At 39.3% G+C, this 26,125-nt stretch overlaps 1 protein-coding gene across 1 annotated transcript in view; it reads right to left on the bottom strand.

The window, feature by feature from the left end:
• The window catches only part of LOC121738440 (titin), a 130,448-nt gene that overhangs the window by 89,157 nt on the left and 15,166 nt on the right, over positions 1 to 26,125 (bottom strand). The window contains exons 2-21 of the mRNA XM_042130481.1: positions 22,121 to 23,774; positions 21,801 to 22,030; positions 20,240 to 21,604; positions 18,196 to 20,052; positions 17,974 to 18,117; positions 17,224 to 17,625; positions 16,704 to 17,102; positions 15,997 to 16,392; positions 15,111 to 15,911; positions 14,678 to 14,929; positions 12,087 to 14,590; positions 11,808 to 12,002; positions 10,309 to 11,716; positions 9,944 to 10,231; positions 9,480 to 9,711; positions 8,547 to 8,718; positions 8,106 to 8,292; positions 7,434 to 7,764; positions 5,950 to 7,273; positions 5,608 to 5,737 (exon numbers count right to left, since the gene is read on the bottom strand). Of these exons, the coding sequence (XP_041986415.1) occupies positions 5,608 to 5,737; positions 5,950 to 7,273; positions 7,434 to 7,764; positions 8,106 to 8,292; positions 8,547 to 8,718; positions 9,480 to 9,711; positions 9,944 to 10,231; positions 10,309 to 11,716; positions 11,808 to 12,002; positions 12,087 to 14,590; positions 14,678 to 14,929; positions 15,111 to 15,911; positions 15,997 to 16,392; positions 16,704 to 17,102; positions 17,224 to 17,625; positions 17,974 to 18,117; positions 18,196 to 20,052; positions 20,240 to 21,604; positions 21,801 to 22,030; positions 22,121 to 23,774 (14,271 nt within the window). The remainder of the gene's footprint in view (positions 1 to 5,607; positions 5,738 to 5,949; positions 7,274 to 7,433; positions 7,765 to 8,105; positions 8,293 to 8,546; positions 8,719 to 9,479; positions 9,712 to 9,943; positions 10,232 to 10,308; positions 11,717 to 11,807; positions 12,003 to 12,086; positions 14,591 to 14,677; positions 14,930 to 15,110; positions 15,912 to 15,996; positions 16,393 to 16,703; positions 17,103 to 17,223; positions 17,626 to 17,973; positions 18,118 to 18,195; positions 20,053 to 20,239; positions 21,605 to 21,800; positions 22,031 to 22,120; positions 23,775 to 26,125) is intronic.

The following is a 26,125-nucleotide window of genomic DNA, read 5'->3' as shown; positions in this document are numbered from 1 at the left end:
AGAAACACAGCTCAATCCTTTTTTAATCTTCAATGAAAAAACTACTTAAATCGGTTAAGTTTTGGAGAAGGAATCAGGGGACAACGAATCGTTGATTTTCTGGATTTTCTGCAGTTGTCTCTATCGCGTTCTGCGGTATAGGCTTGAGGTAAGGGAGACAGCTATAGATATTACAAGTACTTTTTTTTCATTTCTTAGCCCCTGGTGTATCCTCTTAAGTTTGAAGACAATCGTATAGCCAATCTTTAATTATCGGCCGATACCAAACCATTTTAGAATGCGGACTTGCATACATCTTCTACTGATTATAAGCCCGAGGTAACTTCTCTCAATAGAGAAGGTTGAAGTGGTTTTTTTATGACATCGAAAACCTTGGATATTGACAGTGATGGTTTTAGCACTACCAGCGCCCTGGGCGAGATTTCTTTGGCTCCCAGGGTGCTAGTAGTGTGGGAGCTTGCGGTGGCCCTTTTTGTTTGCCTTCGACGCCCCTTTTTACCCGGCGCCCTCTTAACGCCGCTACTGGATTTTGAATTATCATGGGCTAATGCTTAAAACTATTGTGGTTAAAGTAACATCTTTACTATGTTAGCTTTAAGACAATATGCTCGTAGACTCCTCTATTACAAAGATTACACTTTGGTCTCCGTGCTCAAACTCTTGCCACAGCATAATATTACACAGCAGATAAAAATATATATTATCTTCGAATTCAAAATGGTTCAACAAAGACTCGAGTTTGTCATAGACATTGTTATGCTATTTCAAGTTACCAAAATCAGGGTAACGACGCATGTGTGTATCATTCAAGCCATCAGGTATGAAATTGCTCTACTGTTTATAACTTATTCCTATTGCAATCCTGCAATTTGATGACCAATTTTAATAACTCGTGTTCTAAATAGCACATTGGCTTTATTTTCTATTTCTATTAGAGTACAATTTGGTGTCCCACTTATTTTAAAAAATCAGACATGAGTGCAACAATGCTGCACTGATGGGATAGGCATGACTAATACTTACTAAAGGATGTATTTTTAACCATTATATATTCGAAGACAGGTCCCATGTAGGAGCAAAAAACAAAGCTTTTTTGCTAAATTCTCACCAAGCTTGTTTCCGAACATTAGGGATAAAACTATAAGTCTAAATTTGTAAAATTGCTAGGGATTTTTTACCCTAGGGCTTAATGTTCGGAAACGGTCGACATATGGGCTCGGCAGAATCCATGGAGATATATTATTGTCTCGTTGACTGTCGATATATCAAACTGTTGAGATTGCCATACAAAGCCACAACAATTGTGTCCAAGTAAAAATAGAGAAACACAAACCCGAACCAATTACATCGAGGAGTGAGGCAGGGGGATGAATTTTCTCCATAACTGTTCACTAAAGCGTGAAATGACGTTTCCAATGTGCTTTTTTGGAACGGAGATTAAACATAAGCTGATTGTAATCAGACTAGCAGTTTGCGGCAGGAAATGACAAATTTATGCCAAATCTGGAAGAGATGTTTAACAGTCTAATCCATACTTCAAGATGGGACATCTTGGGATATTATTTATTACATTATTACATACAGATGTTCTATTACCGCTTGGCATCATGTCCGTCTTGCTAGTTCTACGTATCTAAGGGTTTGGGTAACAAGCATGAGGCAACAGGAAATTATATTATTATACTATACATAATATTGAGATTTTTTTATTAAATGTATATTATATTTATTATACATATCTATGCCCCAAGAACATTGAAATCTCGTTGTCCAGCGAGATTTTAACCAGCTACACCCGGGGTGAGCGCCATGACTACTGAACTAAAGTTACTAACATTGTTTGCAGAATAAGGAATCTTACACGAATCTTACTGCTCTGACAGCATAGGGTAGGTAAGAAGCTACAAGAAGGTAATCCGACCAAAATCCATCATGTTGCACACGTCCTATCAGAATATTGACAGGAACGTTGTAAAATATCGAACAAAACTGCTCACTGTCTATGCTGGTGCTGCACTCAAGCTTGATTTGCAGTAATAGTAATACTCGTGTATATTTTATTAGTACGCTAAATTGGAAGTACGTTGGCCATGGCCCCAGCAGGACAGACGATCGATAAATTTACGTGAGTTAAAGTGGGGACTAGCATTGGGCAAGCGAGGCATAAGTTATCCTGTTGCTAGCTGAATCCAATTTGAAGGTGGCTGGCAACAGACGGGTGAGGGCTGTTCAAGGTCAGGATATTTGGCACTCATTGGGGTCTACGTTCAAAAGTGGAAGGGCTTTTTTAAATCGGGCTTTGGCCCTTCTGTGTCGCCAGGATCGATAGCGGTATCTAACCACAAAAACCCTTTGCTAGCCAGATAGAGACCTGGCTAGCAAAGGGTTTTTTTTATAATTTAACTAGACAGTTACAACAGGAGAAGTATGGGTATGACAAAGAAAAATTGTCTCAAACGCCTGATTTTAATGACAGTAACTCAATAGCAATGAATTACTCATATTATTATAAGTGTCTTACTTATTCTGGGACGATTGTTTTTTCTTCATTAGATTTGGGCGAAGTAAAGTCATTTCCTTGCTGTGTAAGCTAACTTTTCTTTTTCTTGTCAGGTTTAAGTCCATATTTGATATTATACTTATCGCAGTTTCTGTATATGTCTGTAGCATACGAACTGTATGAATAACTTACCCCATCTGCATCGTTTCTTCTTGGTAGCCGGATATCCTTAAAAGTCTGTAGACGAGCATTTTCAATTCTAATTCAACTGCTTACTTCAATTGAGTTTTAACTATTTTACTTATCTATAACATTACTATTAATTCATGTAATACCCATGAACTATTTCTTCCTTTTCATTTTTTAAAAATTTCTTCATTTTTTCAACACTTATGACGATATCTACCTGCAAAGTTGATTCTACTTCTAGTACTACTTCTAGTATAACTACTACTACTCGGTACAATGTTGTGAATGCTTTCAATTTATCTAAGGATATATTTTATACTTGCACGCAAGCTCCAAGAAATTGAGCGAGTGAAATGCCCCGCCAGAATATCGGAAACTATAATTAGTCACCCTTGCATCATTTTTAACAATTCCTCGAAGCTCGCGCGCGTGTAATACGTCTTTGCAATGTCCAAGTAAGGACCAATAACAATATGATGGTGAGTTTTTTCTATTTTATTCTTTTTAAACCTAAATCTCAATAACTTTGAGTATGACAATATTTTTTTCCTAAAAATAGACAGTAGATCCTACTCCTAAAATATCCACAGTATTTTACCACCTTTTTATTTTGATTAAGTAAATAACTAAAGTTATTAGTTATTTTTGTACCAAAGTAACTAATAATACGTAGTTTTTTTATCTTTTTATGCATCTACTACTAGGATATGTTAGGTTTTTTCTACTTAATACTTTATTAATATTAAGTTTGTTTTTTTTTTATTTAAATTATATTATTATGCTCGTCTACAGGCTTTTCTTTGACTTAAATGTAATTAGAGTGTGCCAAATTTGCCACAATCATGTGGTTTTATAGAAATCAACCAGTGCTTTTTAAAATTTACTATTCTACGATATTATAGAATTTAAACATTCAAACACATTCTTAGGTAGATGTACTATTTAAATAAGTACATATTTAAGTTAAGAAACCTCTATTTAAATTATAGTATAAAATTAAAGTTATAGTAAGGTAAACACTGCTCAGTGCAAGATTCGAAAAACAAAGTGGTTAAACATGGAATCATAGTCATATTCATCAAAACTATATTAGATAAAGTTAATTCATTGGTAAGTTACAAGGAAAAAAAACTATGTATTATGTCTAATTCAATGATACTATAGAATAGAGGTTTAGAGTCGAATGCCAATCGATGAAAAATATGAAGCGACTGGAGTACTCTCACCACTGATCAACCGCAACTTTGTTACAAATACTGAAGCAGTTTGATGAGTGGTCGAGGTACTAGTGTCAGTGCGTATTGTAAATAAAGTAAATCGTCAGATGCTCGGTCCTGGATATTGTCCCCAATCTCATACTGTACTCTATGGTCTGTATTATTGTGTTGAAAAGTTGAATAATGCGAAGTGATTAATTATCAGCATTTATTAAACAAAATTCTTGACATAAAAGGTAACATACAAAAAAAATCACTTGATAAATATATTATTAATGCATATCAACTTAAATATTTAGCGATAAAATACTGACACGATAATAATAATTTAATACATTTAGGTGAAACATACAACACAATTTAATTTTAACAACATCGTGCACTTAAAACAAAGTTAAAGATCATTTTAACGTTAACTAAAAATTGTCATTCAACTTGGATTTGTACTTGCAGAAAAAATATTAGACCGACATCGGCAGTGTTTGTCAGAACATAGAAACTGGCAAGACAAGTGGTGCGTGCGTACTTCAATACCTATTCGGAGGATAAATATGTTTCTTTGTCGTTGGGACGTTGACAGCGGAATCGAATATAAAAAGACTAGCGCGGTTTAAGTCCACGTTTCGATTGATTGCGTTCTCACCCACCCAAAAATTGTAACTAACGACCCTACAGATTCAAATATAACGCTTATGACACTGAAAAGTTTGTTAGTCTTCTGTTATTCGATGACCGTTTATGGCGTGTGCGGTCACACGACCTACGTGCAAGTTAGGTGAAACAAAATAATTTAATCGAAAAAGAAAACGAAACTTGGACAAGACAAACAATGATTCATGCGGAAATATTAAAGCTGAAGCGAGGAGTTCATTGTTGCGTTTGATTTATGACAAAATGATAGATGTAGTACAATTTATTCAAGTTCGAGTTCCATTGAAACCTCATGTTTATAGAAGATGTAGGTGATAAATTGTGAACATGATTTCATCCCAATATACTACGTCATTGGATCCCAATGAAACAACACAAGCTTGAATTGTTGAAGTGTACAATGTTAATGAGGCCTTTTTATCATTCAATTATGCGCATTGAGTATTGGGTGAAAAATACATTTGACGCTTCGCCACAAGAGGCCCTATTCGTGTACCAATTTCAATTTACTAAAATAGAAACGTTTAGTACATCGTAGCGGTAAAGCAAAACAAAACAGTAGAATTTTGTGGTCGTGTTAATCACATGTAACGCTGTCCCAAATATACAGGATGCCCTCCCATATGGTCGACGGTAGCTCGGTGTCCTCTTCTCTCCCCTCACTAGGATATTTACATAAAAAGCTTATATGTACAGCAATGTTAGATGCAGAATTCGCGCAAAAATGTTCTACGGCGTTAATAACTTATATCGAATCCAGTTGTTAGATGCGCTTTGAATCGTAAGCCGCGTCGTTTGGTCGCGTTTGCGGAATGGCTTCGAGTTTTGCTAATGACCGTGTTCTAAACGCAATGGTGAATGCGGGCGGGAACTGCGGGAACCGCTACGATAGTGAGATGCCGTCAATGTATTTTTGTATTCGCTTGTCAACAGTATCAATATAGTAGTTTTCACCCGATCTCATTGAGGTATAGAGATGAAACAAAGAAACACTACATTAATGGATTAAAAGTGCGCGACGCGAACTCGCTGCCTGTATCTATGTCTTACTTTTGACGACTAGCTTTGCCGAGGTCTCGACCTGGCCGGCGACCGTTGTGGCGCGACACGTGAAGACGCCCGTGTCTTCCTCGTAAGTGTTCCCAATGAGCAGAACGGCGTTGTTGCCTTCGTGGATCATCTGGAATTTTACACCACGTTGTTGTACTCGCTTTCGACTAGGGTGAGTGTGCTTAGGAAATACAATCGTCAAAATATCACCTTTACTGACCGTCGAATATTAAATGACTGTAGTTCAAAGAACCTTTAGTGAACTCTTCTTACAGAATTTAATTTTGAATTTTTACTGTAGTGAAACAAACGAGATACAAAATATAGAGTCGCAAAACTTACTTGGAAATCAGGTGTTTCAGGAATCAAAGCTCCTTCCCTCAGCCATTGTATGGTAGGCTTGACTTTGCTTGTGATGTTCGTCTTGAATTGAGCCGGTTGGCCTTCATAAACGACGAGATCCCTTAATGGCGTCAGTGATGGTAAGTTGTCGGCCTGGTCTGGTTGAGTTACTTTCAGTTTGGCGGATACGGTCACTCGTCCAGCAGAGTTATAAGCGACGCATTTGTAATCTCCTTCGTCCTCCGGGAACGCTTCTGATATACGAAGAGTGTAATCATCAGCAGTTCGCGACATTTGGAAGTATTTCGAGGGTTTGATCAACTTATCACCCTTGTACCACTGTACCGTTGGCGTCGGTTTGCCGACGATTTTGCAACCGAATTCGATAGCTTGGCCTTCGGTCACCGTTTTATCTTTCAGTGGTTCGATAATTTCTGGCGGAGAATTTGCGGCTTTCGTTTGAGGTTTAGGCTTGTCCTTTGTCGCTGGAGCATTGACTAAACATTCAGCGTCACACCTTGCCTCACCGGCGCCGTTGATTGCAACGCACTCATATTTTCCAGAATCCTGTGGGTACGCTTCTAAGATAAGAAGCGTGTACGTACCGTCTTCTTCCAAGATCTTGTTCTTGATATCTGGTTGTACTTTCTTTCCGTTCTTCAACCAGTATACGTCGATGGGTTTAGTACCAGTCACTTTAGTATCGAATCTCACTAGTTGACCAGCTGTTACATTGACATTCTGGGCGGTCAGTGTAAAGCTAGGTGGAATGACACCACCTCTGCCTTGGCGTCTACGCTCTTCGACGACTAAGTTAGCACTACATTTGGCAGTACCTCCTCTGTTTTCAGCAACCGCTGCAAATACAGCTGAATCTTCCACGAATACTTGTCTTATTATAAGAATTGACTTGGTACTAAACGTATGAATCTGGAAATCTGCGGAATTCTTGATCGGGAAATTCTCGCGGTACCATTTAATGGTGGGCAACGGATCGCCGTCAAATTCTACCTCGAATCGCGCTTGCTCGTGTTCTAATACACGGCAAGGTTGCATTTTCTTTGTGAATACTGGTGGGTTGCTCGGTTTAACTGGTCCTTCTACAACCCTTTCTTGAGTTTGGGCTTTGTGTTCTACTTCAGTTGTTTCCGTTGAAGTTATCTTGCGAGTTATTTCTGTGTCACCCACCACCTCCTTCTGTGTTTGCTTCTGTTTGGCTACATGCACCTCTTTTCCGTGCACCGTAGATTCAGAAGGTCCTGGTATTCTTGGCTTCACTATCTTGCCCTGGGTTGTTTTTTCAATTGTTTCCTCAGTTTGGTCTCTGAAATAATAGACGATTTAAAATTATAGTTTAAGAGTTAAGACTTAAAGACTCGTAAAGTCAGATTCTAACTTGTCATTAGCAAGTATGATTTTTAATATAATAGTTACATAACATTTATATATATTAGAATATTATTATTCATTATATTTCAACTTACAGACTGTCTTCATATTTTTGCGCCATGCTTCTTGCGACGGAGCTACTCGTGACTTTTTCTCCAGGAATCGCATATTGATGTGAAGATTCTCTAATACGACTCTCTTTCACAACTTGCTCGTTTTCTAGCTCTTGTAGTTTGTTATAATATTCCTCGTTCTTCTTCTTCTTAACGGTTTGTTGCCATTCGGTTTCCGCTTCCTTGACAACTTTAGACTTAAGCTCGGGCCTGTAGTCGATTCCACCTTGTCGTTGCATAGTCTGTCTCTCTTCGAAAGTCTTTTCTAATTCAGTTTCCGAACGTTGATATTGACTTGTTTCGTCATACCAAGCTGCGCGAGAAAAATTACAGTTAATATAAGTTATCTTGTGTAAATCTATCATTATGAATGCAATATTCAAACATACCTCTGCATTGCATCCGGTGATAAGCCGATAGAAGCGGGGTATTTAGCGGCACTGCATCGCATGGACTCAGAATAAGGATTCAGGAAAGCAAAAGGGGTCGTGTGCTTAAGCAGTTGTTTGGTATGTGCTGAGGTGTGTGTGTTAAAGTAGCTGAATAACCTTGCCAAACTTTAAAAACTTTATCAGCGTATTATGATTAATGTATTATAAAGCATTATTTCAAAAAATTCAAATGTAAGTGCAATGTATAGTGTGATATACTTACGTCTTGGTGCATTTTTCAATACACCTCTGTAATCGTCATGTCTGGGTATAACCTTCAATTCTGTAGTTGCCATAGCCTCGCCGACAGAACTCCTGGCAATGACTTCGATCTTTCCAGTGTCATATTGTCTAGTTTTCGGAATATCAAAGTGGTACATGCCGTCGTATATTAACTTATATCTTGAGCCCTGTATGAAATTTATATTTAAGATTTTAATATCATACATATACATAATATTATTTTAATACACATCCATGACTAAGGAACTTCAAAAACTTTTGTAAAGTCAGTGGGATTGGATCCCGTGCTCCCGCTTGAGTATCACAAACTCAACCATTGAGCCACTGTCACACTGTATGGTTACAACGTTTGAGCGTTATGATAGGTTAAATTATACTTGGGTGAAATTGTAGCCAACGTCATAGCAATAATAATACTCACATTAACAATGGTATTTCCATTCATAATCCACATGACTCGTGGTTTCGGATGTCCAGTTACACGACAGCAGAATCTGGCCCATTCTCCCTCTTCCACTGTTACAGGCTCGGGACGACTTACGAAGACTGGTGCTGACCTTGGTTTAGCTTCGTCCACTGGTCGTTCAGGAGCTCTATAGAAAATTATAGTGTGAATATAAAGTGCTTGAGCGACTGTAAGTATACTATTATACCAAGGAAGTAAGTTAATACTACTTTTGTATATTAAGAAAGTAAATTTATTAAACTTCAATTTAGCCACTTGAAATGACTTCGATTTGATAAATTTAGCTAATCCTGAAGTTTTTGTAATGCATATTTTATACTGAACAACAGAGAAACTTCCGAATAAGCTATACGTCACATAAGAGCTGTACGAAAAACGGTACTTAATCATGAAATAGAAAACAATATTGAAATTCGTATACCCTATCCTAATTTCAATATTGTTTTTGCCAAACACATATTAAGAAAATTTAAATTATTTGAATGATAAAACCCAGTTCCGAATTTGTTTTACATGCTACCTATTTGATTTATGCAATAATAATTCATCATAATATTTCACATCTAATAAACCAAACCAAAGAATATTTAAGTTCCTATCTATTAGGTTGTCCTGTGATAATAGATATATTATGTGTGTTCAATCCTTATTATAAAATTATAAAAGTGAAAGCGTAGATGTTTGTTACGCTTTCACGCAAAAACTACTTGACGAATCATCATGAAACTTTGTACATACACATTCTCTTGGAGGTATCAGAAGTAACATAGGATACATTTTATTAAAAAAAAATTAAGAAATTTGGCGTGGACGCGGACGAAGTCACGGGCAACAGCTAGTAACTAAATAAATAAATAAATAATCTATCAACGAAAATCATCTACTTACACCTGCCATGAAGCTTCCATTTCTCTGATTTTCTCAATACTCTTCATGTGCTTGGGCAGTTGTGAGTCATATACGATTCCTGGTTTGCCGGCCGTTTTGATTACAGCTCTTGTTTCATCCATACCGTAGAGGTTAGTAGCACGGCATAGATATTCGCCGCTATCTTCGGGGTATACCCAACCGAAGTTCATTGCGACGTAACCAAAGTCATAGATAGGGGTGAAACGATTTTCTAAAAAATAAAGGATAAATGTTAGGGCCTTAACCCAGAAATGAAACAATATAGGCTCTTAAAAATTATGGTATTTACCATTAACAGTAGAAATTAAATAAAACTAGAAATTGCCATACTTAAGTATTTTACGTTAAAAATGTGACAGCTACGAAGAAACTAGCGACGTCGTTATTGTCAACTCTTTTTGGCCAAGTTGTAAGTTTTTTTTTATGTTATGAAATATACTTACTGTGCAACAATGGTTTTCCATTGAAGAACCATTCCACTTTCATGTTAGGATCTCCAACAGGAGCCAATTGGCATTCGAATTTAGTCGTTTCCATTTCGACTAAGCTGGTTTGGCTTTGAATTTGTGTGACGAATCGAGGAGGTTGCTTTTTGTCGGCATCATACAAATCATCCTCTGTCAGATGCACTTCAGAAGTGTATTTCTTGATGGTAGCCTCCATTTGCATCAGAGCCTCCGATTTCTTCATTCCCTTTGGTACTTGATTCTGGAGTATGATATCAGGCAGTTCTGTAAAAAGATATACATTTGATTAGTGCTGTAACGTGTGTTTCAGAATTTATAAACTTTATCTAAAAGATACATACTTTTACATGACACTGTAGCCTTGGTGAAGTCTTCGCCAAAGTCGTTGACAGCACGGCAAACATATTCACCAGAGTCCTCAGCATATACGTAAAGTATATCCAGAGAAACGAATCCCATGTCATACACTGTTCTGTATCTGTGGCCGGATGGAAGTAATTTTCCGTTTCTGTACCACTCGATTCTGAGCCTGGGATCTTCCTTGGGCTCCACACGGCATTCGAACCTAACAGATTCTGATTCTTCCACAGTGTGGGATTGGATTTGAGTGATGAACTTTGGTGGTGTGCTAACCACTGGTTCTTCTTTCGGTGCGTCGCTCACACGACCTCTTTCTAGTTCCTTGATCTTTTCTCCACTCATGCCTTGCGGTAACTGAGATTCGAAAACAATGTCACGTTTTGCACTACAGGTCACTTTAGCTTTGGTCGTTGCCGAGCCCCATTTGTTAGTGGCACGACAGACGTATTCACCAGAATCACGAGCGTAGATGTAGTCCACATCCAAAGCTATGAATCCGAAGTCATTGAGCATATGAACGCGTGAACCAGTCGCGAACGGTCTTCCATTCTGGAACCAATCGATTCTCATCGTCGGATCACCCACAGGCTCGACGCGACAGTCGAAATGAATAGGTCCTCCTTCAGGTACATCAATATTATCTTTAATTTCTACGATAAACTTCGGTGGGTTGGGTGTCTCGTCTTCAATAGCTATCTCCTCACGTTTGTGAAGAGTTTCTTCAAGTTTTTGGATGCTTTCGGTTCCTGACTTGAAATGTGAAGGTAGTTGGGGTTCGAGAACGATACCCTGTCTACCTTTGACTTGAAGCTTGCATGACACTGTGGCTTCACCGTGGCGGTTGGTCGCCTTGCAAGTGTAGAGACCTGCATCTCTTTGGTATACTCCTCCAATTTCAAGTATGACAAAGCCAAAGTCATTAATGGTCTTAACTCTAGATCCCGTAAGGAGTGCTTTGCCATTGTGGAACCATTCAACTCGCATACTCGAGTCGTTAATTGGTATAAGTCGACACTCGAAGTGTGCTGAGGAATTCTCAGTGAGAATAAGGTCGGATGGTGTCGTAATAAATTCTGGTGGGTTACCACTTTCTGCTTCAGGTGTTAACGAGTCCACAGTTCCCGTGTATCCTTCGAGAGCAGCGATTTTATCTATGGTACCTTCCATACCCTTTGGTAACTGTGATTCCAGAATGATATTCCTTTTACCTTGTACTTTCATTGTAGCGGTTGTGACAGCTTCGCCGTAATCGTTGTAAGCTCTACATAAATATTCACCAGAGTCCTCTGGGTAAGTAGGAGATATTTCAAGTATTACAAATCCGAAGTCACAGAAAGTCCTGAATCTTGATCCTGTCTTCAATGACTTTCCGTTCCAATACCATTCCACCTAAAATAAAAGAACAATATACATAAATAAGATATATTTCTAATTGAATATTCAACAAAATTTATTCATATAACAAAATATAATACTGTACCTTGAGGTTAGGATCGTCAGTCGGTGTCAAACGAGCCTCAAAGTGGGAGTTCTCTCCTTCTCTTAGGTTGTCAATGTTAGACAAAGGAACTGTGAAGACCGGAGCTTTACCGCGCTTTTCTTCAACGTCAGTATCTTTCCTTCGTACCATAGAATCTTCGAGTGTCTGCAATTTCTCCAACCCACCTTCCATGCCCTGAAATTTTATACCAAATTAAGTTTAAAGGCTATAAACATATTTATACGTATAGTGTTAAAGGATATAGTAATAAATACATACCCGCGGTAGTTGCGAGTCCAGGATCAAATTCTCTTTCGAAGTACACTTCAATGTTGCCTTCGTCGAGTCACGACCTAACTTATTCGTTGCCACACACTCATATTCTCCTGAGTTTTCTTCATAGCAGTAAAGAATGTCGAGGATAACAATTCCGAAATCGTGGAATGTTCTGTACCTGTGTCCATGGGGCAATTTCTTGCCATTATAGAACCATTCGACTGTGAGATCTGAGTCATCTACCGGTATAAGTCTAGCTTCGAAATGAGCACTTTGTCCTTCTACTAGTTTGGTCACATCCTGTATTTGCGTAATGAACTTGGGTGGCTCTGCAGAAGCTGCAGCCGGAGCTTGTTTCTGAACTCCATGTAAGCTTTCGAGCTCCCTGATTTTGGCAAGAGAATCAGGCTGCAAGCTGTCCGAATACACACCACTTCTTCCATAACAAGAAATGGTCGCTTTAGTGAAATCTTCTCCATATTTATTGTAGGCTCGGCAAACGTATTCACCGGTATCATGGTTCTGAGTGTACGCGATATCGAGCACAACAAAACCGAAGTCAGACACTGTCTTAATTCTTGTCGAATGGCGCATCGGTTGTCCATTGTGGTACCATTCTATCTTCATGTCAGGGTCATCAACAGGTATAACGGTACATTCAAAGTGAGCTGATTGTCCGTCCTTGAGGCCTTCAATACTCTGAATGTGCGTTGTGAACTTCGGTTTCTGTCCTTTGCTCCTATCGACACATCCGAGCCTGCAGCTGATTTCAGCTTGTCCCCACTTGTTGGTTGCTCTACAGGTGTATGTACCAGAATCTGTAGTCTTGGTTCCCAAAATTTCGAGTACGACCATTCCAAAAGCGTAGACTGTACGGATTCTATGACTAGCTTCGATTGTTTTGCCGTTATAGAACCATTCAATGACCATAGTTTGATCACCGGTTGGTATCAATGAAGCTTCATAATGCGCAATTTGTCCTTCACTGATGTCAGTGATATCTTCGAATACAGTGACAAATTCAGGAGCACGGCCAGTATCATCATCTGGCCTTTGGCTAGGTTCTTTACGAAGCGAATCTTCAAGGTTTTGAATTTTCTCCAAACCTTCTGTACCTTTAGGATGCTGAGTTCTTTCAATGAGGTTCTCCTTGCTGGTGCAGTAAACGGTCGACGAAGTGAAAGCTTCACCTCGTTTGTTCCATGCTTTGCATGTGTAAATACCGCTGTCGCGCTCATACACATCGAATAAGTCCAAAGTTACGAAACCAAAATCGTTGTTAAGCTTGAACCGCGATCCCTGTTCTAAAACTTTACCGTTGAAATACCACTCGATCTTTAGATCAGGGTCGTTCTTAGGTTCTACTTGACCTTCTAAGTGAAGTGCTTGGCCTTCGATCAGTTGGTGTTCTGCCGCGATGGGTACAACCCATTCGGGCTTGGGATATTCCGCATCAGGAACTGAAGGTCTCCTTCCCTTAGAAAGTCGAGCTTCCTCAGCTTGCTCGACGGCTTCTAAGCCAGCCTTGCCTTGAGGATGTTGAGTATCTAAGTAAATGTTTTTGTCTCCAGTACATCTTAAAGAGCCGGAAGTTGTAGCTGATCCTTTGCTGTTGGTAGCTTTGCAGGTATAAATTCCTGAATCCTCTTCGTATGTATGTGTGATATCAAGAGATACGTAGTTGAAGTCATGAATGCTCTTGTAGCGAGTGCCGGATGGCAGTGGCTTGTTATTGAAGAACCACTCAATCTTTAGAGTTGGATCACGTGACGGTTCGACATTGCATTCGAAATGAATGTTATCGCCTTCCTTGCACACGATGTTGTTAAGATGTGAAATGAATACAGGTGTTTCGTAAACAACCTCAGGCGATTCTGGTTTGGATGGCTTTGGTTGTTCAAGCGCACCAATACGATCCAAAGATTCAGGATGTAATGATTCTCCAAGTAGCCAGTGGCGGTCTTCAATCTTGATCGATGCAGTAGAAACTGCTTCACCCATCAAGTTCGTGGCTTTGCAAGTGTATATACCGGAGTCATCGTTACGAAGACTATTAATGGACAAGGTGACAAGTCCGAAATCGAATGTGCTCTTTATTCTCGATCCAGTAGTTAAAGAGACTCCGTTCTTGAACCATTCAATGCGTAAGTTAGGATCAGCGCGAGGCTCCACTTGAGCCTCTAAGTAAACATGTTGTCCTTCAACAAGTTTGTCGTAACTCTTTAGATGTGTTGTGAAGATGGGAGCTTGTTGCACTCCGGAGTCTACGAACATTTCAGGAACTTTGTTCATCGCTGCTTCTTTGAGCTGTATTTGTTCCCATGATTCTGGTCTCATAGCTTGATCTACGACCGTAGACTTTGTCTTCACCTTGAGGGATGTGGATGAGACAGTGCTGCCTGCTTTGTTAATAGCTTTACACATGTATAAGCCAGCATCGTTTGCAACGACGGAGTTAATGTCCAAAGTTACAAAACCAAAGTCATGTGTAGTACGGAACCTGGAACCTGGAATTATAATAGATCGGTGAAATACTGTGTTCAGGACTAGATTAAAATGGTTTTCCTAATAAGACAAAATCTAAACAAACTTACCCATTTTAAGTTCCACTCCGTTGATATACCATTCAAATCTTAAACTAGGATCACCGACGGGCACAACACGAGCTTCGTAATGCGCATGTTGTCCTTCCCATAACTCTGATGGTCCTGTTAATACTTGAGTGAAAATGGGTTTCTCAAATTCACGTTCTGGTTCATCAGCACGCCTCTGTTGTGGCTCTTCTAGCCTCTGAATCTTCTTCATTCCTTCTGGGTGCTGAGTTTCCATTTGGATTGCAGCTTTGGCTAAAAAAAGTAACATAATATTATTATGGTGGTGTACTGATGAAAGTTCGATTGCTCATTAATCTAACCCTTGAATGTTTCAACAGCTACTTCAGTGGAATAAATTAATGCTCTTTAAACATACTAATAAATATTATATATAAGGTATGAGATAAATGTGTCAACAGATAAACTTCCTTACTTTTTATCTTCATTGCAGCTGTTGTTACAGCTTCTCCGAGCAAGTTGGAGGCTCGGCACATGTAAACTCCTTCATCTTCATCTCTGACGTGAGTAATAGTCATAGAGACGTAACCAAAGTCATGAGTCTTGGTAATTCTGGAACTATCTTCTATAAGTTTTTCATTTCTGAACCATTCTACCTTGAGTGTCGGATCGCCGACAGGAATAAGTCGGCAATCGAAGTGAGCAGTCTGGCCTTCTTGTATGTTGTCAATGTTTTGAAGAGGTTGAGTGAACACGGGGCGTTGTCTCGTCACCGGTTCTGGTATTTCTGGGCGCTTAAATGGTTCAGCTGATTCCAGTTCGCGAATCTTTTCGAGACCTTCTGGACGTTGAGATTCCGAAATAATACTTCCTTTTGCGGTTACTGTCATGGATATGGCGGATGTGCATTGGCCGAGCGCATTGATTGCCTTAACGGAGTATTCGCCAGCATCCTCAGGTACGCAGTGTGATATATCCAGTGACACGTAACCAAAATCAAAAGTGATATGGAATCGTGACGCAGATTGCAGGGCTTTACCGTTATGGTAAAATTCTATGCGTAAGTTCGGATCCTGTACGGGCTCCACTTGGCATTCAAAGTGGGCGGTTTTTCCTTCGAATACGTGAGTTGTACCTCTGAGTTCGGTAACAAATCTCGGAGGCGAAATTTTAGGTTCTTCGACCTCCATACGTGTGGTATGTCCTTGAGCTTCTAATTGTCTAATTTTTTCGAGACCATTTGGATGTTGTGTATCTAATATAATACTCTTGTGCCCTTAAAAGGAAATAAAATTGTTATCAAAGTTTTCAAAGACTGTATTAAAAAGTTTAAAAAAGTAAAAAATAATCAAAATACATACCTGCAACCTTCAACGTGCATGTATTAACAGCTTCACCCAATTTGTTTGTAGCTTTGCACATGTATGTTCCAGAATCTTCTGTGTATGTGTATAAAATATCTAAAGCGACGTAGCCGAAATCATGTGTGGTACGGAATCTATGACCTGTCTTAATTTTTTGACCATTGAGGAACCACTCAATTTTAAGGTCGGGATCATTGATGGGTTCTACCCTGCACTCGAAATGAGCCCGGTCTCCTTCTTTGAGGTTTTCGAGGCTAGTTAAAGCCGTAAGGAAAACAGGTCGTTGTCCAGGTTTTTCTTCTTCGACCGCTCTGGGTCTTTCGTAATGTTCAAGTTCTTGGATCTTTTTGAGACGCTGTTCATCAAGCGTGTCTAGGTATAGTGAAGCTTTAGCTATAAAAACAAACAAGAAATAGAAAATAGAGGAGAGTGCTTAAAACATTAGTACATACTTGACAAAACTAATAAAGATTTATGCTGCATGTTTGCGCGACATTTTGTCCTTTCGAAATTTGAAGATAGAAATATAAAAAATAGTAGTGCTATAACTTAGAAGCATTGAAAACATTTTGTCATAATCAGCTGACAAATTATACCAAAGTCCAAACAAAGTGATCCTGCTAAAATACGTCTTCTGTGAAATACTCAATATAAAATTTAAGATATAAGCAACATTAATACCAACTATAACACTATACACTTACCATCAACATTGACTGAGCTTGTTGTGACAGCCTCACCAACTGCATTAGTAGCTTTACACATATAAGTGCCGGAGTCTTCGGCGTACGCGTATAAAACGTCTAACGCGACATATCCGAAATCGTATGTAGTTTTGAATCGATGGCCTTGTTGGATCGGTCTACCGTTACAATACCATTCGACTCGCATTGTGGGATCATTTACTGGTGTTAACGTAGCTTCTAAATGCACGGGTTGGCCTTCAGGAACATGGGCGTTCTTGATAGGTTTGCCAAATTGTGGTTTTTCGGCAATGAATGCTTCATCACGCACAACGCGCTTGTATCTGCTGTCATCTTCGAGATATTGGATCTTCTCTAGGGCACTTTCGTGTTGGCTGTCACGAATGATGGATTCCTTGGCTAAAATGTTTAAAGTAACATGAAATTTTCTGCTACTAAATGTAAAAGCATTTAAAAGAAAATTCTTCCAAATTAAATTATCCTAAAGTAACAGAAATGTTTGGTAGTTATTTTAACTTACATTGGACATTTAATTTGATAGATGATGTCGCTTGTCCCAAGTTATTAATAACCTTGCAGGTATATTCTCCCGAATCTTCACCATATACGGTAAGGATATCGAGAGCTGCGAAGCCAAAGTCAAATGCTGTTCTGTAGCGGTGACCGCTTTGGAGGACTTTTCCGTTGAAGTACCATTCGACTCTCATGTTGGGGTCAGGGTAGGGCTCAATGCGACATTCGTAGTGAGCGCTCTGTCCTTCAATCAGTTTTGTGGGTCCATTCAGATGTGTCACGAAGCGTGGAGCTTGAGTGACAGCAATTTCAACGTCCTCCTTACGTTGATAGCGGGAGGTGTCCTCCAATTGTTGAATCTTTTGTAGAGCAGTTTCATGCTGAGATTCTAGTTGAAGTGATGCTTTAGCTGAAATATGGGATTATTTTAACTTATTGCACTTTATATCAAAAATACGTGTCATCGAAGAAATTGCTGTATACTGTACAGGCAAGTGGCGCACCTACGTCATTAGGTCAAGCTATGTCAATTCAGTGTTAATCATGATCTGGGTCGGGGTTTGACATAACGCATTCAGTCAGTCCGCATTATTCCTATGAATTAACATCTAACTTCGTACGTATTTGTGTCTAATACCTATTTATTTGCACATTGTTTTAACATAACATTAACAATAATTTACATTCCCTTTACGAGTTGTGCTGCTTTATCAGAAACTAATACAAAATAATATTGTATCGTATACAAGATACTTACATTGCACAAATAGAGTAGATGATGTTACTGCCTCGCCTAACTCATTGATGGCATAGCATGTGTAAGTTCCCGAGTCTTCAGGATTTACATACTTCATGTTGAGAGCAACGTATCCGAAGTCATGCATTGTGGTAATGCGGTTGGCTAAAAAAAGTTTTGAGTCAATTTACCAATTTATTACCTTGAAAAATATAAGCGTTTGATATAAATACAAATACTTACAAGCTTCAATGGGTACTCCATTGCGCAGCCACTGTACTTTCAATTTAGGATCCCCAACGGGAATAAGTCTAGCTTCGAAATGAACAGCTTGATTTTCAGCTACTCTCATGTCTTTCAGTGGCATAGTAAATACTGGAGCTTGAGTAGTTACTTCCTCTTGAGAAGTCGGCTTGTGATGCCTTGAACCATCTTCCAACTGGTTCAATCTTGGCAACGCTTCCTCGTGTTGCGATTCCAAGTAAATCGATTTCTTGGAGTGTACGATAGCAATTCCTGATGTTACCGCTTCACCCAATGCGTTGATTGCTCTGCAAGTGTAAGTGCCCGAATCCTCGGGTAGGCAAGACATAATGTCGAGGGCCACGAAACCGAAGTTATTGGTTTCTGTGAATCTGGAACCACTCTTCAGTGGTTTGTTGTTGTGATACCATTCTACTTTCATCGTAGGGTCAGAAACCGGGATCAATCTACATTCGAAGTGAGCTCGTTGGCCCTCCTTAATTTCCACGTTCTTCAGTGATGTCGTGAAAATAGGTGCCTGTGTGGTCACTTCATCTGAGTAATCTGTTCTGTGATATCTCGATCTGTCTTCCAAGACATGAATCTGTTCTAAGCCGGCCTCGTTTTGAGTGGCCCTTATAATATCAGCCGTTTCTCGGCAAGTCAACCTGCAGCTAACTTCGTCAGTTCCAACCAAGTTAACCGCTCTGCATGTGTATATTCCGGAATCTTCGGCAATCAAGTCAATGATGTCAAGGGCTACGTAGCCGAAATCATGGATTGGGCGGAACCTATGTCCAATAGTAACAGGTTTTCCGTTTTTGAACCATTCAACTTTCAGGTTTGAATCGGTCACTGGTTCCAGTTTGCATTCGAAATGAACGTGCTGTCCTTCTTTGACATTTTCAATTGATTTAGGCTTAGTCACGAATCGTGGTTTAATGTTAATAGATTCGTCAATTATATCAGTCTTCTTGTACCTCGATGCATCTTCTAAATATTGGATCTTCTCTAAGCCCCCTGGGTGCTGTGATTCCAATATCAAATCTTTCTTGGCCATTACGCGCAGAGCGCACGATGTCACGGCTTCACCCAGCTGATTGGTAGCTTGGCAAGTGTAAACTCCGGAATCCTCGGGATATACACTTAGGAGATCTAAAGCAACGTAGTCAAATTCATACGCAGGTCTGAATCTGTGTCCTGTTTTTATTGGTCGTCCATTGCAGAACCACTCTACTCTCATTGTCGGATCGCCTACAGGTTGTAAGCGACATTCGAGGTGAACATTCGTTCCTTCGACAGTTTCTATATTATGTAAGGCGCGAGAAAAGTGTGGCGCCTGCATTACTGTTATATCTTCTTGAACCTGTCGGCTGCGACGAGACGCGTCTTCTAGCATTTGGATTTGTTCAACGGCTTGTTCGTTTTGTGTTTCAGTTAAAATGTCAGATCGTTCGATTACTCTTACCATAGCTGACGTGTGAGCACTGCCCAGATGATTCACTGCCCTAACAGTATACTCACCAGAATCAGCTGAAGTAGCATGAATGATATCCAATGCTACAAATCCAAAGTCGTAGTAAGTTTTGAATCTCGAGCCTACAGTAACAGCACGTCCATTATGGAACCATTCGACCCTCATGGTAGGATCTCCCATAGGTTCTAGACGACATTCGAGATGAATATTTTTGCCTTCTGAAATAGGCTGAGGATCCGACAGTGGCTGTACGAATACAGGCTTAGACTTTGAGATCTCTTCAATGTGGTACATTGGCTCAACAAATTTAGATTCTTCCATCTGTCTGGTCTTCTCATATAAGCCATGGTGTATGCTTGATGTGTCTATGCTGGACCTTGCTGCAATAAAATTATAGGAAAATTAGATACTGTTAAATAAATTAATTACTGTAATAAATCTTGACCTTTATAAGTGGCTCATATTGCTTATGAAAATTAATGTAAATCTAGAAAAAAAAAACGCTCAAAACCAGTTATCTCGAAACAGTTGAAATAATCATGATTATTTTAAAAAAGGTTAACTTACTTTCAACGACCATTGAAGCACTAAGCTGCGCTTCTCCTGCAGCATTACGCGCTACAACTGTGTACACTCCAGCATCTTCAGCTCTTACACTAGATATGTCTAGAGCCACATATCCAAAGTCATGGTAAGTTTGAATACGGTTAGCTGACTTTATCTGCTTTCCGTTGAAATACCATTCTATGTTCAAGGTCAAATCACTCTGCGGTTCGACGCGAGCTTCAAAGTGGGCACTTTGGCCTTCAACGATTTTATTTGTACCCTTTAATGGTCCTAAGAATCTTGGCTTCTGAGTAACTCTGACTTCTTCGTCTGACCTCTTTGAATATTTGCTTGAATCTTCCAAGAATTGGATCTTTTCTAATCCACCAGGGTGTTGCGATTCTGCTATTATGTCTTTTTTAGTTACTATAGTTAAGTTGGCGTTTGTCGTCGCTTGACCAACTTTGTTATAAGCACGACATGTGTAGTGACCAGCATCGTGCACGGTCACTGATTTGATAGTAAGTGCTACATAACCGAAATTGAAGAATGTTGTGATTCTTGAGCTTGCCTCAACGGGCTTGCCATTTTTCAACCATTCTACCTTTAGAGTAGAGTCGCCGATAGGCTCTAAACGAGCTTCGAAATGTGCGAATCCACCTTCCTTAATATTAATTTGATCTTTGATTGGTGTTTTGAATTCAGGTTTCTGCGTACTTTCAGGTACTTCCTGATAATATTTTTGATGCTGCTGCTGCTGGTAAGCCTCTAGCTGCTCAGTCTTTTCGATGTATCGTCTTTGTTCAGGAATACCAAGATCTGCGGTGACGGTGCTCCTGGCTGCTACTCTGATGGTGGCAGTACTGATGGCTTCACCGAGTTTGTTCATAGCCCTCACTGTGTACGAACCTGCATCTTCAGCCCGTAGGTGCATGATGTTAAGGGAGACGTAGCCGAAGTTGAAGATTGCTGTGATTCGCGAGCTGGCTGTGATCGGTCGGCCATCCTTGTACCATTCCACTCTCATTGTAGGATCGCTGACTGGAGTCAATTGTGCTTCAAAGTGGGCATTCCTGCCTTCCTGAAGTTCACCGAGATCTTGTAGTGGTCTGATGAATTGAGGTTTCTGTGAAACTTGCTCCTCAACTGATTCCTGATGTTGATATTTAGAGTAATCTTCCAATTGCTGGATGTATTGTAAGCTCTCTGGATGTTGACTACTTCTTTCGATTGTTGCTCGCGGTGTTACGTGCAACATTGCTTTGGTTTCGGCGGCACCTGTCGCGCTGATGGCACGACATGTGTATTCGCCGCTGTCTTGCATATTCAGACTGAGCATGTCTAGAGATATGTAACCGAACCGGAACACTGAAGTAAATCTAGAACCTGAAACAAATATTTGTATTATCACGCAGATCCAATGTTCACATTTATACCTTATTTTTTTTAATCTTTAATATTATACTTCTTGTAATTCAAAATTAAGCTGTCTTCAAAAGTCATGTTTTCAAGTTAAGTATGAATGTAGTATTATACTGCAAAAACAAATCAAGCCTAAAATGTTTAAAGAAGCACTACTTACTAGCTTCTATACTTTGTCCATTTTTCAACCATTCGATTCTCATCGATGGGTCGCCAACCGGCTCTATCCTCGTTTCAAAGTGAATTTTGCCACCCTCCATCTGTGTAACACTTTTGAGTGGCACAATAAACTGTGGTGGAGGATAGACACGGTCTTCCTCACCCGGAGGAATATACGGTCGTGCTCTTTCCACGTGCCTTAAATAAATAATTTCCGGACCAGGGGCAGGCCTGTAAAAATTGCAAGAAAGGAAAACTCATTACTCAAAAAATCTACAACAGTGTTTGGACGTGGTTTAATAAAGTCGAAGTAATACTTACTCTGGCTCGATAATTTTAGTTGGCCGAGGTAAGTGCAGACGCTTCTGCTCGGGCGGAGGCTCTTTGGGAACTTCCACATAGAGCCTTGCCCGAGTTGCGGTGGAGCCTGCGACATTCTGTGCTGTACACTGGTACCATGCCGCATCCGACGCCTTGGCTCTCGGTATATCTAATGTCGAGGCCCCACCATCGGAACTAATTCGTAGTTCTGGATTGGGTATAATCGGAACGCCGTCCTTCTGCCATGTGATACGTGGTGTAGGGGTACCGACCGCTCGTGCGTTCAACACTACCGGTTCACCCTCTCTTACACTTATCGTACTAAAACGTTCGACAAACTTTGGAGCGACGACTTGCTCCTTCTCTATCACATTCAATCTGCATTGGAAAGATGTTTCACCACTCTTGTTTCGTGCAATGCAAGTAACTACACCACTATCACGTCTATCGACGTTTGTAATCATAAGAGCATGATTACCTGATTCGTTAACTAAAATTTTATGATTATAATCGTCTCGTATTTGTCTATCATTAATGAACCACGTGACTTCGGGGTAAGGTCTGCCGGTGACGCGGCAATCGAATCGCGTCATTTTACCTTCTGTAACATCACGGTCTTGGCAGACTTTTACGAATTGTGGGGCAAGAGCTTTTTCACTTATTTCTACTTTTTCAGTCTCTATTTGTTGAGATTCTAGGATATGCTGTGATTTCTGTTCTTGAACATACGTCTCGTGAGGAGATTCCACAGCGAGATATGCCGAGGTAACGATACAGCCATTAGGATTTTCTGCCAGTAGAGTGTAGTGAGCAGAATCCGATTTTTGTGTATTTCTTATTCTTAGGATAGTTTGATTATTTGTAGTGATGATGTTGTGTTTGTTCGAATTAACTATCCTTTGGCCGTTTTTGAACCAAGTGACCCGCGGTCTTGGATTTCCAGACAGCTGAACTTGAAACTGGGCATCGGTGCCCTCCTGAAGTTTTGAGTTTCTAGGTTTCTGTGATATTTTCGGCGGTGATATTGGTCCCAGTGATTTATCTATTTCAGTGTTTATATGTACATCAGTCTCTCCAACATATCTCTTCGTGATCGTTTCTCTGAACGACACCTCTCGGAGCAATCTATATTCGAACGTGTCTACCTTGAAATCTTCAGTGGAAACCTCGGATCCGTTCGTGTAGACATATTTTTGTGACTGTTTAGATTTGTCGGAGAACTCCTGTGTTCCGTAGGACTTGTGTTCGACGCTTTCGCTGACATGTCTATAGCTCTGCTGCTGGGATGCCTGGTGCGCGGGCACGGGAACACCCTCGGGTTGTATGTACACTGAGCAGATAGCTTCGCCGTACTGGTTGCGCGCCGTACACGTGTATTCACCTTCATCACCGGGGCCGATTTGCTTGATGAGAAGCGACACGTCGCCGGTCTGTTCGTTATAACTCATACTATATTTATTACATTCTACTAGCGGTGCCTTCTTTCTGGTCCAAGAAACCACGGGTGTGGGATTGCCTCTTAGCTTACCCTCGAATTTCGCATTGCCTCCTTGGGCGAATCTCGCATTTTTAAATATTTGTTCGAATATGGGTGGAGATGGGTCACCAGGCCTGCCAGCGGTGATAGGTAAACGATCTCCACCGGCGCCCCCAACTGTAACAACAGAAAGAGAATACATAAATACGTTGTTTATTATGTAAAGTTAAAAATATATGTAAAATTAATAAACATAATATAGTTACCAATTAATAAGAAACTATTTTACTATCGTAAGGCAACTATGCCATGATTTTTTTAAATTAGGTTTTCGTACCATTAAATATGGAATACAATGCATGAATTGTAATAAAGAAGATTCGCAGCAATCGCAGTGCACAATGATATTGTTGCAATGTACTATCAGAGAAGTTGATTCCTATGCAAATCGGGGACCTAAGTAGTTTGGTTGCGTTACGTCAAACCCAGCTGACAGATCACAATTAACATTGAATTGACATATTCGACCAAATAACGTTAGTATGTCAATTGCATAGGAATCAACTTCCTCGATGGTACAATACAAATATTTTTAATAATGTTGTCTAATAATATCAGTATCTTATATAATAGAAGAAAATTGGATCGGTATTCTAGTTACAAGAAACATTTAGAGCAATTTCAGACTCAAAATGAATATAGGGTGATAAGTAATCAAAGACGAATTTGCAAAAATCCGCAAGATGGTTTTAGCAAACAACCTCAAAATTTATTTTGGAATTAAAATAATGTGTTTCTGGAAAAGTGGTTCACTCGGAATTATAATTTTCTTTAGTGTTATGAGTCACTACATGACGATAGCAAGCTCTTTCGTAGTCTATTTTGGGTACGCGCGCAGAGATCTGATTACAGCGGCCATTTTCGTTGAAGTAGCTTGTTGTTTTCAAAATACCACTACTCAAATATAAATAACTCAATATTTACTTTATAATGTAGAGAAACATGAAATAGGCACCGATATGAGGTGGAAAATTCAAAGGACATTGCTCTAAAAATAAAGAATACCTATCTACTGGTGTAGGTTTAACCGTGGTATATCTACCGAGCTTTAATCTATATCCAAAGGTTGCTTTAGACGCTATTAACACCACCTTAGGGACCCATAAGTTGCTGTTGATACTAAACATCATGCTGCATAAAAAAAACCAAAAATATCTAAGGCTATTTTTGTTCAATAGAAATCGAAGAAAACTATATTGTAACTCTCGGCAAAAACATTTGTGTAACGTGTTGCATAATACAAAATAAGAGCACCTTCAGACGCCATATGTCCAGTCTATTACATCATTATTTAGGTCAAGGTCAAAGTCATGATTCCCACAAAACTCCATACAGCAAGGTCATTCCATTGATCACAATATATTTTAATTTGCGTTTATTTTGCAACTAGAATGATCTCTGTAACAATCTTTGTCATATCAAAAGTTTGGATAATTTTAGAACCCGTTAGATGTTCAAAATTTAATTTTCGACTACATTGATAATGTACAATAATCTTATATTTTATTATTAATAACAATAAACTGCACATTATCTAGCAATAATGTTACAATAATATGACTATTAAATATTCGCGTAAATTACTTTTTGTTGCTGACATTCAAATAATATTTTAATAATAAAATATTTTCGCTTTGGCCTTTGCAATCATTTTTTTTCAAAATAGTAATAGTAAACAAAAATTTTGACATATTGTGGTGGGTTGCACCGACTTAGTTTAAGCTTTAACTAGGTATAAGTGGTATAACAAAATCAAACGAACCGTCAAATCTCTAGTAAAAGTCGCCATATACAGGGTGTAACAAAAATAAGTGATAATACTTTAGGGTGTGTACGTGCTTCTGGTATCTGTACCAGATTCACCGTGAAAATAGCAGCGCTGAAAGACCAAATTTTTTTTTCACTTTTGTATGGGGAATCTCGTGACGCTCGGGCGCTTGCCCATACAAAAGTGAAAAAAAATTTTCGTCTTTCAGCGCTGCTACTTTCACAGTGAACTCTCTACAAGGAATACGTACACACCCTAAAGTATAATCACTTATTTTTGTTACACCCTGTATTTTGACGATATTAACCACCTTAATTATAGTTAAGGTTGTTATAGTAACGACGCTTCTGGTGCAACCCATCCTAAATGTTGTTTACTGTTACATACCAAATAACAGTTGAATAGTTAAATAGGTACTACTAAGATTTCATTTTTGATCTAGATAAAATGAATCACAACGTAAAAAAGACAGAGGACAGAAAGACAAAATCGCACAATCTTCAAATGCTAAAAACGTTGAAACCTATTTTTGTAAAATAAAAAAAACACTTGATATTAAAATCGTAACGCACCCATGTTCTGGCGTCGTTCCAAGCAGCAGTAGGCCAGTCGGGATCCGTGGGTGACGAAACCGTGTCTATTTTAAAATAATTAGAATTCTTCAGTTCCGTTGCGTTAAACGACCGTGCATAATTACTTT

This window comes from Aricia agestis, chromosome Z (assembly GCF_905147365.1).
Source record: "Aricia agestis chromosome Z, ilAriAges1.1, whole genome shotgun sequence".
Lineage (NCBI taxonomy): Eukaryota > Metazoa > Arthropoda > Insecta > Lepidoptera > Lycaenidae > Aricia > Aricia agestis.
Note: the sequence above shows the minus strand (reverse complement) of the source record. Positions and strands in the feature narration are given on the sequence as shown.